General features: G+C 37.9%; 2 protein-coding genes across 4 annotated transcripts in view; both read left to right on the forward strand.

The window, feature by feature from the left end:
• Positions 1 to 15,071, forward strand: part of LOC135790436 (EGFR adapter protein-like) — a 103,135-nt gene that overhangs the window by 36,500 nt on the left and 51,564 nt on the right. Inside the window, exon 2 of the mRNA XM_065300641.1 lies at positions 8,946 to 9,026. Within this exon, the coding sequence (XP_065156713.1) occupies positions 8,946 to 9,026 (81 nt within the window). The remainder of the gene's footprint in view (positions 1 to 8,945; positions 9,027 to 15,071) is intronic.
• Positions 10,062 to 14,262, forward strand: LOC135790435 (uncharacterized). Of its 3 annotated transcripts, XM_065300640.1 has the most exons (10): positions 10,062 to 10,407; positions 10,514 to 10,787; positions 10,867 to 11,012; positions 11,062 to 11,198; positions 11,248 to 11,289; positions 11,352 to 11,544; positions 11,614 to 13,258; positions 13,322 to 13,525; positions 13,577 to 13,825; positions 13,895 to 14,262. In XM_065300640.1, exons 1-10 carry the CDS (start codon positions 10,216 to 10,218, stop codon positions 14,242 to 14,244), a joined length of 3,432 nt encoding a protein of 1,143 aa, XP_065156712.1. In that variant the 5' UTR covers positions 10,062 to 10,215; the 3' UTR covers positions 14,245 to 14,262. The 3 variants fall into 3 exon arrangements, 2 of the variants coding, with proteins under 2 accessions (XP_065156712.1, XP_065156710.1); XM_065300638.1 differs by having other exon boundaries at positions 10,066 to 10,407; positions 11,352 to 13,258; positions 13,895 to 14,259; XR_010547770.1 differs by lacking the exon at positions 13,895 to 14,262 and having other exon boundaries at positions 10,069 to 10,407; positions 11,352 to 13,258; positions 13,305 to 13,525; positions 13,577 to 13,708.

A 15,071-nucleotide genomic window follows, 5' to 3' on the forward strand; every position in this document is an offset into this window, starting at 1 on the left:
ATTTTTGTTTATAATATATAAAAGGGATTGTTTTATTAGAACTTTTATAAATAATGTTTATGTTACTCGTGCACACCGATACATTATACGTAAATTGAATTTATTCAGACATGTTTTAAATTTACAATATGCATCTGTATATAGTGAGCGGTAAACTTTTGTGCATTGACTATAATCGAGAATATAATTGTATTCATAAATGCTTCATATTTGTTTTATATTAGTAGAAATGTATTGTTTATGATGTGGTGTTGCTATGAAATACGCATTATTCCAACATTGTGTAACGTATAAATACGTAGATATTATTTTATGAATAATTTATTTTGTACCTTTAGAAAGCTGGGGCACTATACATTTTTTTACTGTCAGAGTTTAACTCCAGGCTTTTTTATTTGAAATATTTATATTCAAGCCAGTCAAAAAGTACCCTAAAATCCCTTTAAAATTGTCCATTTTATAAACATTTGTAAACAGGATGTGGAAAACGCCCTGTATCTCCTGAATTAATTGATTTTTCCTGGAGTTTCTTACTGCCATGTCAGAGAGAGTCCTTCTACATGACGTATGCTTTTCAAACCTTCTACCCCTTCCACAAGTTACTTTAAATGTCTTTTAAAAATTAGTATTTTTCTAATGAAATTGAAAACATAGAGTTGACAACACCCTGTATCTCGTAATCTAATTGACTTTATCAAAGTTTTTTCAATGCTATGTTAGAGCTAAAGAGTACCACTACGGAACCACCTACCTTTTAAACTTTCTAGCCCTTTCGAAAAAGCGCTATAATGCCATTTAAAAATTAGCAGGGTGGAAAACACCCTGTATCTTGTGGACTAAATGACTGTATTGATTAAAGAAAAAAGTTTGACCCTGTCGTTCAACCAAAAAAAAATTTAAGAAAAAAGTTGGACCCTGTTGTTCGGCTAAAAATAATTCAATAAAGTAAGTTTGACCCTGTTATTCGACAAAAAATTAAATTTATTGGACAAAACAGCAATATTCTATGTGTATTTTAAGACACTTCCTCAGGGTAAACAGAGTTAAAAACATCTACATAGTATAGAAGAACTCTCGAACCTTAATATGACGTAGAGAAACTTTAAGAAAATCAGTTAGTTTACGAGAAACAGGGCGATTTTCACAAAAAGTTTTTAAATTTTGACAAAATTGTCAACTTTTGAAGGGTATTTTAGGACACTTGCAAAGGGTTTAGCCGGTTAAAATTTATTGCGTCGTGATGCCTCTTATACTAAATGCCTCTTGTACTATAATATGGCATCAAGAAACTTCAAGAAAGTATTATAGTCGACGAGGTACAGGGTGTTTCTCACACCATGTTTTCAAATTTTTACAGAATTGCCAACTTTTGAAGGCCATTTCCGGGCACTTCCAAAGGGCCTTGATTGCTAAAATGAAATGCATCGTAAAGAGAATTTGTTGAGCTCAAATATGACGCTGAGATACTGGGTGTTCTCCGCACAATGTTTTTGAATTTTTTTGAAAAATACTTATTTTTAAAGGGCATTTTAGCGCACTTCCAAAAGGACTAGGAAGTTAAAAAAATATGCATCATGTTGAAGCACTCTCCAGCTAGGACATAGCCTTGAGAAACATCAATAAAGTCTATTAGTTCACAAAATACAGGGTGTTCTCCCATCCATGTTTTTTTTTTAATATTTTTGAAAATGTTTATTTTTAAAGGGCATTTTAGCGCTTTTTCGAAAGGGCTAGAAAGTTGAAATGGTATTCGCCGGGTAGATGGACTCTCCAACTATGACATAGCAGTTAGTTACACCTATGAAGTCAATTAGTTAGTTCATAAGATACAGAGTGATTTACATACCATCCTTTTAAATTTATTGAAAAATGACACTTTTTGAAGAGCATTTTTGCGTACTTACAAAAGGGCTATGAGATTTAAAGGGTAATCGTTATGTTGGAAAGCTCTCAAGCTGTAACTTGACTCTAATTTGTAATTTGTTTGAAAAATGTTAAATTTTAAAAGTCAATTAAGGGCACTTTCTAAAGGTTTGTAGGGTTGAAATAGCACCTATCGTATCTTGCCTCTTGATCTATTATATAACACCAAGAAATCTGACTGAAGAATCTTATTTAGTTTGCAAGGTACAGGGCGATTTACACACCATGTTTTAGAATTCCTAAATGAATATTCATTGATATTGGGTTGTTTAGAGCTCTTTCGAATAAGGTAAACCTGTAAAATAGCGTGTATCAAATAAAGTGTTTGTTGATCACCTATACTAAGGCAAGAAGCATCAAATACGTTCAGAATTTCACAAGATACTGAGTGTTATACATGCTATATGTTCCAATTTTTGAACCATAGCTCAATTTCGGATATATGAGTTTAAAAATCCATGTACAATGTGACGAGCCTTTCTGGCTATAAAATACTGGTACGTTAAATATGTATATTCATAAAATATTTTAAGACTGAAATATTAAGTTACTTAAGGTTTCAGAGACTGAATAATTTCAAAAAAATATATATTTAGAAAATAAATATTTCTATATTTGATAATATTTTAACAATAAGTAGAATATATTTTATATTGTAGTAGGTTTTATAAATTCGGTGAGCCTGCAGAGCGCGCGGGCAAGTGAAAATATAGTGACGCGGAAAAACGTTTTCATTGTTTTTCTCATAAACTTTTCCTTTTGTTTCCTTTGCTGTTATCATATGGCCTTTTTTTGCGTTCTTCCTACTTCCCTAACACATCGCTTCCTCCTTCCACACCGTTTTGTTTGCGTTTGCTTTTTTATATTTGTATTTCACTTATATTTTCAACATCTTTATGCTCTCGCATGTGTGTATTATACTCGTTGTTAGGTTGTGAATGCACTTCACGCTCGAAATATAGGAACCCTTGGCAGAACGCAGAAAGAGGAAGTCACCACTCTCCGTTCATGCTCCACGTATTTTTTCTACCTTCTCCAGGCACGACGATGCGTTTCATGAGCTAAGAAAGGAAAGCAAAGCACAAACCGCTTTCCGTATTTTTTCCATACAACAAGAAAGACTATCCTCATAGCCGTACGATCACAATGCGCACTTCTTATCCTCTCTGTTGACTCCTTGCACCGTTCTATCTGCGAAAGTATCTATATCATGCGACACATGTTTTATTTCTGCACCCTCTTCACGGTCAACGCGTTGCTCACACCGCAGTTCCCGCGAGGCTCTCACGACCTTATTATCTCGTTGCTCAATGAGGGGATCACTTTTTAACTTAGTTACCAAAAGTCAAACTGATAAACGATAATGAATATTGAAAAAATGGGGAATTTATTGCCCTCTAGGCAGCTGTAGGATGGGAAGTAGTAACCTCCCGCTGATATAATCTGATCTTCACAACTTTACTAATTGCAGCGTAAAGCATCTGCGAAGTCTGAGTCCGGGGGCGGCTAGAGAACTTGCGGCACGTTCTCAGTCAGTCGAAGAGACGCATTTTCGAAAAGTGGACTTGTTTTCCGCTGCACATGCAGCTCCTTATTTTCCGCGATGCCAAGCATGAGTAACGGAAACCGGGCCGCAGCGACGGAGGGGAAGCGTAAATAAATTCTCGCACTGTCTGACGATAGTAAGTTGAAAATAAAGAGCGCCAAGCTGCGCACGAGGCGTCCTCGAAGTTCGCGCTGCGCGTTAACTTTTCTTAAGTTAAATTAATGCGAAACTGGTAACTCAAACCGTGTTACACGCAGTTACTTATAACTAACGTTTTAGCTCCGGCGGTCCCGCGTGCCGCACATGTGGAGCGAGCGCCACATTAACATTTGCATTGCGATCTTCGACTCGCCGTCTCGTAACTTATTATAATTGCCGGCATAAATTCAATTGGATAATCATTATATTTGAGAGTCGGCAACATAAACTAATATATTGGGTTGCGGCGGCGCTCTCAGAGGAGAAACCGCAGAGCTCGTACTCTATCGGCGCGTATTCAGGTAATTAGCTTCGGAATTTACAATACACACTAACAAGTGGAAATACTGATTGTTACCATAAACTGTATAAAATTTTATTACATAAAAATAAAAGTATAGGTGTTATACTGGGAATAAATGCAAGTTTTGATTGAGTTTTGTTGTCGTTGTGTGCAAGCATGATTTATATTTTCACATTTCACATCTCTATAATTGATAGCGTCGCGATGCATAGTTGTTGCCTTTCGGGGCTTGGCGCGCGGCCCAACCATCATTACCAATTTCATTATTAAACACGTTTCGTTTCATCAATATTTTATCAGTACTTTTGTTACGTATACCAAAAATTGTCATTTCACAAACATAAATCCTCTTTTTGCAGCAAGTCAAAATGTTACGTTATGACATCGTTGCAATTGTGTAACATTTTTAGTAAACAAAAAGGTAAAAATTTGATAATCGTGGATAGAAAAGAAGAAATTTAATAGGAATGTAAATTGTGTATTTGTGGATCGTTCACAACGAGGTGGACGATAAAATTGGTCATAATGTAACATTGGCCCATAACTATCGCCCGGAATCGAAGTATCAAAATCGCTTGCGAAGTTTTCCGCACCGGGCAACGCGCTAACGTCGAACATTTCGACTTCCATTGCCGCCTATCTTTCTTCCCGTCCTCACCGCCTCCGGACCGTCGCTACCGCCTTCCACAAAACAAACGTTTCTAGAGCGGCGTTCCGCCGCGGCGAGAAAAAATAAATATGAATTGTTGCCACTTTTGCGTTGTACTTTTTTTTCCGGTTTTAACAGCCACTTTGCCATAATGGAGGCGGCTATCAATTTGACGTTCTTTAGCGCTAACGACCGCGCGTCGAGCACCCTTACAACCGTTTCTTGCGTAGGTTTTCTACCAAGGGGGTTTGGATGGGTGTAGAACGGAAACTTCAGTCAATTAGCCATGTATAATTCATTAACTGGAGAAACTATCGCTCTTCCTCCCTGGTAACGATGCTTACGCGCGGGGGATAATTGAGTGCACACTTTTCACGCGTTACAGCAATGAATAAAGGATTTTCTACATCGTACTAAATTAAGCTCGGAATAGTAATAACAACTACGTGCGATTTTTAAACGTATAACTCTATTAACATCCCCATTTCCAGTTCGAATGCCAATTTTGCTAGGTCATCAAAAAACTTGCGGAATATAGAATACAAAAAAAGGCGCATAAATGGAGCATGAAAAATACGGCAATTTTTTGTTTTCCACCTGGTTCTCTCGGCGAACAGGCTTTTCCGGCTGCACCTTTTGCCGCCTCTGGTTCGACTAATACTCTCATTGGAAATCCACTCGATGGCACGTTTACCGGGGTTAGCAGGCGCTGTGCGCCGGCTGATGGCAATCGGTCGCTATAAGTATCGCGCGAATGTTGATTCAAGTTGATTCTATTACCGCTCCACCATATGATGCCCCGCTCGGGCAAACGTCGCACAGCCTCCGAAAAATTTCCCATTTCCGCGCAAATTAATCCGCTCAATTTTTTATCCGGCCGAGCGGCGGAGAGCTTTCCGCAACCGGCGAGAGAAATGCGCGTTGAAACGCTTTATACATAATGCACACATTGCTCTGAAAATCTTTTCGTATTCGCACGCGCGTGTTTTTTGAAAATTGCGCAACGTTTTACCGGGATGTACCATTGTTAACCGATTTAGCATTGCAAAAACCACAAAAGATTAGTTATTTTTACATATTTGTCAATTTTACAAAACAAGATTTATTATGTTATAATACTTTTATACTTTTTTGTAATTAACATAAAACGGTGCATGTTTCAGAACATTATTTTTATCCTTATAATTTAACGCATTTACGAGTAATGCGACCTCGCATTTTCATATCATAAACTTTATTAATTATGCATTTCAGGCATTCATTTAGTTGTCCTGCATGATTCTGTATTTTAAAAGCCACGGAAATTAATTATGGCTTCCGCTCCGCATAAAAATTTGATCGCAAGGAAAATAAAGTAAAAGCTTGGCGCGCGCTTACAATGCGAAAAACCATTTCATTTCAATATCTAAAGCAATTACTATAAAGTTCTACGAAAGCCGCCGGCCGGGTGGCGCTTCCCCGTTGCAGCCGCCCCACTTCTACCATTGCGGTCCGGGCGTCTGGCTTTATTAATTAATGAGTGGAATTCATGTCGTGTACAACACTTTATGACTTGCTAATTGCTACAACGTGCTACTTATCCGCAATATACAACTTTACGTGGTTTTAATACACTTTGGATTTCGGTCGACTTGGTGTACTCTTCCGCGAAGCAATCGTTGCCGTCGTCGCATTAAACTCTTTCATATCAACTTGTTCGCTTCGCGGTTCTGCGCAGCTTAAAAACTCGAAGACGACCGCAAAACGTTTTCACACTCAATAGAATTTCAATGTCGTCCGCTTTTTATATGGTGATAATGGGCAAAATTAAATTTTAGGCCTCTGGCAGATTAATTAATCGTCGCGTTTTTATTTCGCCGTTGAATAATTAAGATCGACGTGATGAAAATATGCGCGACGTGATAAAATTTAATATTCTGTCGAAATGAATTTTTTTATTGGCAGACATGAAAAGCTGGGAATGTAAATTTGTGCACTGTTTTATTTTAGCTCAACCGGGAAAATGTGTAGTGGCACTTAAAATTTTAGCAGTCATTCAATTATTAATGACATATTCTATGCGAAAGTTACTACTGCTTTAAATATAGATAACCGAAGGACTATATAAGGATCGGGGAAATAGAAACCGCTATCGACCCCTAGCGACTAAGGGTAGAAATTACAGGCAGTTTGTTTTCCAGGATTCCTTTCAGGAACAGGAGAAGAGAAATATTGATTTTCTTTACACAACTTACAGATCTCTGTTTTTGAACAGTAACCCTTAATATTTATTTCATTATAAATAAGCTTCTTTATTTTAATACATTTTATTGGCTGTTTGTCATACAATAAATTATTTTCTTACCTTAAGTAGCTCTCTGCCAATCGGCAAAACCGGATTCTTCTTTTTTGACGCCCACAATGCGCGAACTCTATGTGTGACAAGAACATGAACACCGCTGGGAATATTCTGTTCTGTTCTGACCGAGTTTTGCAGAACTTATACTCAGGAGCAATAAATATTTGTTAATTGACTTTCCAACTACCCAAGCTACGTAGTTTAACACCTACGCCATTTAAAATTAATTACAATTATGCAGACTTAAAATCACGTAGATGTTATCATGACCTAATTTTGTTCAATAGGAATTGTATATGACTCAATTTGATATTAACATTTTAATTTTAATTAACTTGGTGCTCTTCTAGAATAAAAATTAATTATCGCGTGGGTTCTAGATTCAATCCGTTAAAATAATTGGAAATATTGGAAATATATCTTAATAATTAGCGTATAGAATGTTGCTGTTACTTTTTTTTATTAGTCATATACTGACATTTGCGCTATTGGCTTTCACATCTACAATTTTAAAAGAATGTTTTTTTACTTCTTTTATGCCGGCGTGCCGTATCCGGTGACAGGCCATTAGAGAAGAAAGTATTAAACCAACTTTGCATATAGTCTGTACGCTGAATACTAAAGACCGGATCAATTTACATCATAAAAGCTCATTTTTTCCATCTACGTAAAAGTTCGCATTCATTTCATTATTCCCATATATTTTTGTAACTCTTTCATGCACAATAGGGTTTTAATTAAATGTTATCCGATGTTCGTTTTGCGCTAGCCAACACAAAATGAAAATGTTGCGGTTTTTTCGCAGGCTGTGTTACTTTTGTGTCTAAAGTTGGTGAAAACATGCCAAGATTCATAAAATTTTATTTTATCGCTGCAGTACATTCGTATTTAGACTAGAGTATTTGCATTTTTTAATTGTTTATGTAAATGCAAGCTCGAGTGCGTTTCCGCCACATATCTTATTTAATTAATCACAAAAGTCATGGAAAAAGCGTGGCTACGATGCTTCTCGATCTTTGTATGTCTAGTATTTGTGTGGTTTGGGGTTGTTTCGCGGTCGAGTTAAATGAAAGGCGAGCCAAATCGAATTATGTCGCTCCCCTCGACGTAAATGTGACTGCGGATACTTGATGGCACATTGTCTGCCCAAGTCTTCGAAAGAGGCCAACGCTTAGCAAGTGTTGCAATCGTGCGAAGAGGCGCTAGTAAAGTAAATAAGAGCCGAGAACGTGGTAAGATGCACTCTGTATATCTGGCTCAGTGTGGTGAAGTGAAACGACGTAGGCATTGGAATGGGTTGTTATAACATTGGGGGGTTATTTTAGTAAAATGCGGTTCGGCAAGGAAACCAAAGAAAAACGAAATAAATTCAATTTATATCGGGTTAACCGCCACGTATATTCGTTGTTTTCTTACAATTTTCTACTCGTTTGCCGGTTAGAAATTGAATTATCCTTGAACAGATAGATATATTTTGAAACCAACCGATTGATGTTAACCAGTTTGTTCAAGTTTCACCCTATTTTTTCATCCTTTTTTTGCTTTCAACCTAATTCAATATGGTTCATTGAAATGTTTTTTCACTTTCAACACGTTCACAGGAATCCTTTTGTTTTAATATTGTTATCACGCAATCCAAGCAAAAAACATGACAATTCCATTGGAATATCAAGATGACCAGACAAATTTCTCTTGAAATTTTATTACTTACGAGCAGTCCAATATTATAGTTTTTTTATTTCGCAATAAATCCACGCAGTCATTAAGAAATACTTGCTGAGCAATCCGAGAATAGGCTATTAAATCCGTCGGCGGCGTTGCAATGGACACAAAGCGAACAATGCAGGCCTTTTACGCTTTCGGCGAATAAAAGACCAACGAATGACCAATCCACTGTAGGTTTATAATTATAATAAAACTACTTTATGTCGTTTGCACTTCCTGTAAATTGATTACCTAATCGCAAATTTCGTTTCTTTAATTGCAGTATTTGTGTTCCTTTGGCGCCATCTGTAACGACCACACAACAAGAACGGATTTCATCAAACAGCAACTTCAGCGTATGAAGGTAAGTAATATTCTTTAGGCCAGATTTATTAATTTAATTTACGTGACACTCAGTTTAGTGCTGATTGGTCATGTATCTTCTCACTTACTTGACCTCGTCAACCACCGATTTAATCAAAAACACCGTCCCGTTTTCGTGGCGCCGAGCACTTCCCTCATTGTACTTACTTCTCCTTGTTCATTTCATCATTTCGTATTTTGTCTCCTTGTCTACTTCAGGATACAAGAGCGGTTCTCAGTAAAATTAATAAAGTCGTTGGGCAAATTAATTCTGGGACGCTTTATACGACTGTGGTTTCACACATTTTTCAGTCGTACTTCGTTCCAACTGTTTAAAGCACAAAATTCTCTACAATATTCTCAGGGAGAGTGGAATGTTGAAATGTTTGAGACAACCAGTGCTTTTATAATATTGCCCTACTTCTTATCACTCCCTTAACACTTAATTAAGTTTACAAACTGGCGGCGTGCGAATGCTGTTACATTAGAATGCGAAGGTGGAACGCATTGCGAGAAAATATTACGGCTATGTTGTCGTCTGCATGGATAAAGCAAGGTACTCTACTTCCTAGCATATTTGACAACGCGACGAAACAAAGAGCTCCGCGCTGTAGGCGTCCTGAATAGTGCGCAATACGAATGCGAATGCGGGAGAGAGAATGAACGCCGCATAAGTATTTCGGCGCACCCCAAGGCGATATTTTTCAGCTTAAGTGAATCGCCTTTTCTTCGAGTCTTGTTTATAGTTTTATCTTTGTGGGGTGAGCATGAACGCTGCAGATTCTAAGGAGGTAATAACGTGCCACAGCACAAGTGCGTACCACCCGCAGAACGTTCATGTGTTAGACATGTCTGATTTGTGTTCAACTGCAGTTCGAATAAAAGTGCAGTGAGGGGTTTTATTTTCGGGGGAGTTTAAAAGTATGCGTTATACGAATAACACTACGAGTAGTACGTTCCTGTTGAATTAAAGTTGAGATGTGGGGAGAGAATTGAGCAAAAAGGTTACTGTTGCTGATATTAAGAGAAAAGTTTCAATTTGAAGCTTGTGGAGTACAGGAGGGTTGAAAATACGATTTTGTGTGATACAGAATCTTTCTCAGTGCCAATGACAATTTAATGGATGTCCTAAAGTGCTAATGACAACACTGTCAGTCTGACAATAATTATCGCGATGATCATGTCATACTATGCTTTTGACATTTTTCATTATTTTGGCATTTTGTGGTAGATTTGCAATTGGCGCCGAAATCAAGAAACACGTTCAAAATTCTGTGTACCCCTATGACCTCGACCCGCCATCATACAACATTGAGTCCTGGGTCAAGCAATTGCATTTGCAGCAATGTGCGCTGGTGGAAGTCGGCGACAAATACTACGCGGTGAGAGGTTTCTGCCATCATTGCGAGAGTAGCAGCACTTATTAACAAAGCAAACTCGTTCTTGTCCTGTTTGTTGGGAAGCCGGTTTGAAATGTAGCTGTTGTAGATTTTTGTCGAAAGTCGGCCACGACGCTATGATCAGGAGAAGGGCATCAAGGAGTACTTTCTTGGCCTCTGCGATGACGATACTCTGAACAAATGGTCCTTTTGTGCCGCCAGCCTGCAGAGGAAACGTGCTGACGACTGCAATTTCTACACGAAGAATATGTACAACACACGTGTGCATCGACGTCTCTGCGATCTCACGCTTTTAGCATTGAACGCGCCCCAATGCGACTGCAGCAACGACTTATCAGACTCGAAGCTCTACAAAGTGCAAGGTGTTGTCAAATGCAAATATTAAAAACTGATGCAGCATTTTCTGATTCAAATCCAAACTATATTTTGAATCATTTTAAGGCTTTCCCACGTGTTTTAAACCTCCGCTTCCGTCGAGTTTATGCGGTGATAACAACGTATGTGGTTTGGCTGGTTGTAGTCCAAGGACAATTAACAAACGCGTTCATTCAATGAAATGTGATAGAAAATGCAACGAAAATCAACCGGTATTACATAAATTACTTTAATTCAGAACCAATAATTAGTATTTTATAGTTTTGTGAGCCGTGTGACAAAAAGTCGTCTCTACCACGTCAAATCAGATCCTTCTGGACCGATTGGAGCAATCCCTATTGCACAGACTCCAGCTGCATATCACAATTCGACGAAGCGATATGCATAAACCGTGAAACGTAATCAAACACCACAAAATCACATAAAATCTAATTCTTTAATTTATAGCGGACGCGGCGATATTGACTGCCTTGGACCAGGCACCAGTTGGTAATTAAAATCACATGGGTGCAGTACGCAAACGAATATTAAATGTGGGAATATCGTTACAGTTGTACGCCGGAGCTGCAGAACTGCAAATGTCACGTATACGAGGAGGGCGGCGCGACGAAAGTGTTCCGAACATTCTCTATTCCACAGCCGGAGATGGCTGAATACATGTCCGAGGAGGATTTTATCAACAGCATTCCTTTGCGGTATCTGAAAGAGGAGTTCCACAAGTATCCGGGTTATTCGCCACGCACCGTACGATCTAATTTTGGCCAGACATTGAAACAGACCCTGCAAAATATTTATGAAAGTTTTCCGTTTAAGTTTGGCAACATTAATCATGCACGTGAGCGTAAGGCTTTAAAGAAATTCAAAACTGCCGTTCTGAAGGCTTACCTTTGTGATAGAAAGCATCATACAACTGTCACTCCATCTGCAATAGAAGAACCAACAACTTATTTTATTTCAACTGCTGCTTCAACAAGTAGTATTGCCACTCAAGATCATACAAGTACTGCATCCACAAAAACAGATAATAATGATTATAATAATCATCACACTACAACAAGTGGCAACGCTAACGAAATTACAAAATTACATGGGGATAACACTAATATTGCGGCCACAAATGCTATTGCTAATGATTATATTCATCATGATGCTACAACTAGTGCTATTGGCAACGGAATTACCAAAGCTCATGAAGATCATGTAAATACTCCATCAGGAATATCCGATAACCTTGATTATGATCATCATGACACTTCAACCAGTGGTATTGCCAATGGAATTACAAAATCACATGATGACCATTCAAATATTGCTAACACTGGTAATTCTCATGATAAAGTCACTGTACCTGAAAAAGAAGTATCAATTCTCCATGAAGTCAATGATAATCCTCTGGATACTTTTTCATCAAAACCAATTCTTGAACCTGGTGAATGTATTCCATGCAAACGATATTTAAATAAACCAAGACCCCATGTTAATACAAATGGTATTCATCATAAATCAAGAATACACCAAAAACCATGCAAATTCGAACATAATCATTTTCTGGATTTTATGAGACGTCGAAGTAGAAAGGAGCGAGATTTAATTAGAGCGCGTAGACTTCGCGCATTATTGAACCATGTTCCGATCTATTCGAAAGTAAAATCTAAATTAAAACCATTTCATACTAGATCTGCACTAAAGCATAACACACCACTAAAGAAGATTTTCAATAATAAAAATTTAGTTCAGTATAATCCAAAACCGCCAGAGGATGAAGAGAAAGATCCGTTGGATATGGACCAAGATGACCCAGATATTTTTATTAAAGGTATAGACAACAAAACACTGGATACTAAAAGATCGGCAAACATGGAAAGCACACTAAAGAAGAAACTATCATTTGACCTTATTTTTGATGACACCAAAATACCGCATGATGATTATTCACGAGATCCTCCTGGAGATTATTACAGGATTCCTGTTAAACGGCATTACGCTAACAATAAAAAAAATACTTTTAAGATAGGACCCCGTCGGTATATCCACTTTAAAAAATATAAAGAAACCGAAGACATGGACCCACATCTCGAAAAACATTTTTATGCACGACCACGAACTAATATTAGACCTAGTGAACCCATTCCTCAATTCGGTGATGTTGTTACTAAAGTTACAACTGAAAGTACAACTACAATAAGGAAACAAACGTTGCATGCCGAAATGGATGATGAAGACTTCATTACCGACGAAAACGGTCTTTTGTGGTCTGAGAAAAAAGATGACGATAACAAAGTAAAGGAATCATCAGCAGAAGCATTCTTATATAATTTTAATGACATAGAAAAATTCCATTTGAAACGAGAAGAAGACAAAATGGAACCAGCAATCACCTTAATGAAATTTTATTCAACAAATGCAGAAGATTCCAATTTAGAAGACACACAATATCTTGGAACAACAGTTGTCACAGGTAAGTAATATATATTTGCAACATTTTTTGAGTATTTAAAGTCTAGCTTTGTTGATAACCCAGCTGCTGATAATGGTTGCACTGATCATATACTTGAAAATGTCCACACCGTCAGGGAAGACGATAACGAGGATGCCATGGAACTAGAAGATCGTTTAGATATAGACTTAGATGGTCCAAATTCTGATGAAATCATCTCAAGGAAAAAAATAGTTAATGATTTCGTAAATGTGGAAAACTCTAACAAAAATCACTTGAATTGTTTATGTAAGTCCAAATTAAAGAAAATGCAATTTAAATAAATCTTAATATTTCTAGCTTTATTGGAAACAAAAAGTAAAAATCCACGATATATCAACCACAACTATTTTGAAGATGAAGATGAACGTTTGCGGTTGATACAAACACCAAATTCAATTGACATGCAAAATAAACTACCTGATGTATTTGAGGATGAAGATCTTTCAAAACCCGTAACAGAGAAGAAAACTGTGCCTAATACCTCTACTGAATGTGAAGTTGAACCTGTTAATACTGAAGATCAGTTGGAGGAGACGCCAGCCAAGCGTAACAATATTTTGAAGGCTAAAAAAATGCCCAAGGAGACAAGCTCAAATTAAAGTGTGGATGTTTCAGTACGTCCGGATATGCCTCGTAAACGATTTGCTAAGGTCACATCCGAAGAGATTTCGGACGACGATGGAGACACAGAATACGATGACGATGACGACGTGGCGTTGGAGTACGACGAAGATGAAAAAGAGGAAAAAGTAACCACGACAGAGCGAACACTGGAACGTGGCGAGGACAAAAGCGTGAATGTCAAAGTGGAAAGCGAGCAGGTTGATGCAATGAGCAGGAGTGAAGCGAATTCTTCCTCAGACAATTCGAAGGATGAAATGTCAGGAAAGAGCAACTCGAATAGTTTTATTTTCAATAATGTATACTTAGATTTATTAGGTTTTATATTCGTATTATTATACTAGTTTATACTCGTAAATAAGTGTACACAAGTTTATACAATGTGTGCGGGAAGTGGCATTGTGTTCGCATTACGTCATTTGCTGTGTAGAGGGTAAACAGCCCAGCGCTCTCGAGGTTGAAAGGAAAGTTAAAGTTTCGATGGGTTTTGGTCTTGTCGGTTGAGGTTCTCTACGTGCAGATGCGCGCGGGATCCCTTCGGTCCTGCGTTCGTCGTAAAGCGATGTTGTGTGTACCCTCCGGAAACGTCAATGTTCGTCGCCGGCGTGTTTCCTACCGATATATTTGAGGAAGATAAATTTCACGTCATTGCGATTTTGTGACATTTAAGATTCATAAATGGTTACTGGGTGATTAAAACAAAATCCCTTTTTTTATATACTCGTAAAACACCCTGTAGATTCCATCTAGAAAGAAAGTTTGAGTTTATAAATATCAACATCTTGGTTGTATATCATAGTTATCAATAGGAAAGACAAGACGTCGACTTGACTACTTCCAATTTGTTTCTTAAGACTTTGATGAACGCGCCTCGGCACGATGTCTTTTCATTTTGATTTTAATACCGGCGAAAAGGCACCCTTCGGATTGTGGCTGAAGTTGTCGATGTGAGTACGACCATCCAGAGTCATTCGAATCATCCGTGCACAACTATGAACGTGAGCGACAAGTACATGCGTCAATATTAACACAAGCTACCCGCAAAACGCAAAACTTTGGCGGAGGAGCGGCGAAGCCGCTTTTCATTCATCGCAAATATTAAACGAGCCACGCACACAACCGCCGGTGGGATCGCCAGACAGACGGAAGCCCTACGACTGATTTCAGGGAT

This window comes from Atheta coriaria, unplaced genomic scaffold (genome assembly GCF_025399875.1).
Source record: "Atheta coriaria isolate IRGN ID8LTWV9N9 unplaced genomic scaffold, Caltech_Dcor_3.1 hic_scaffold_4_pilon, whole genome shotgun sequence".
Classification (NCBI taxonomy): domain Eukaryota; kingdom Metazoa; phylum Arthropoda; class Insecta; order Coleoptera; family Staphylinidae; genus Dalotia; species Dalotia coriaria.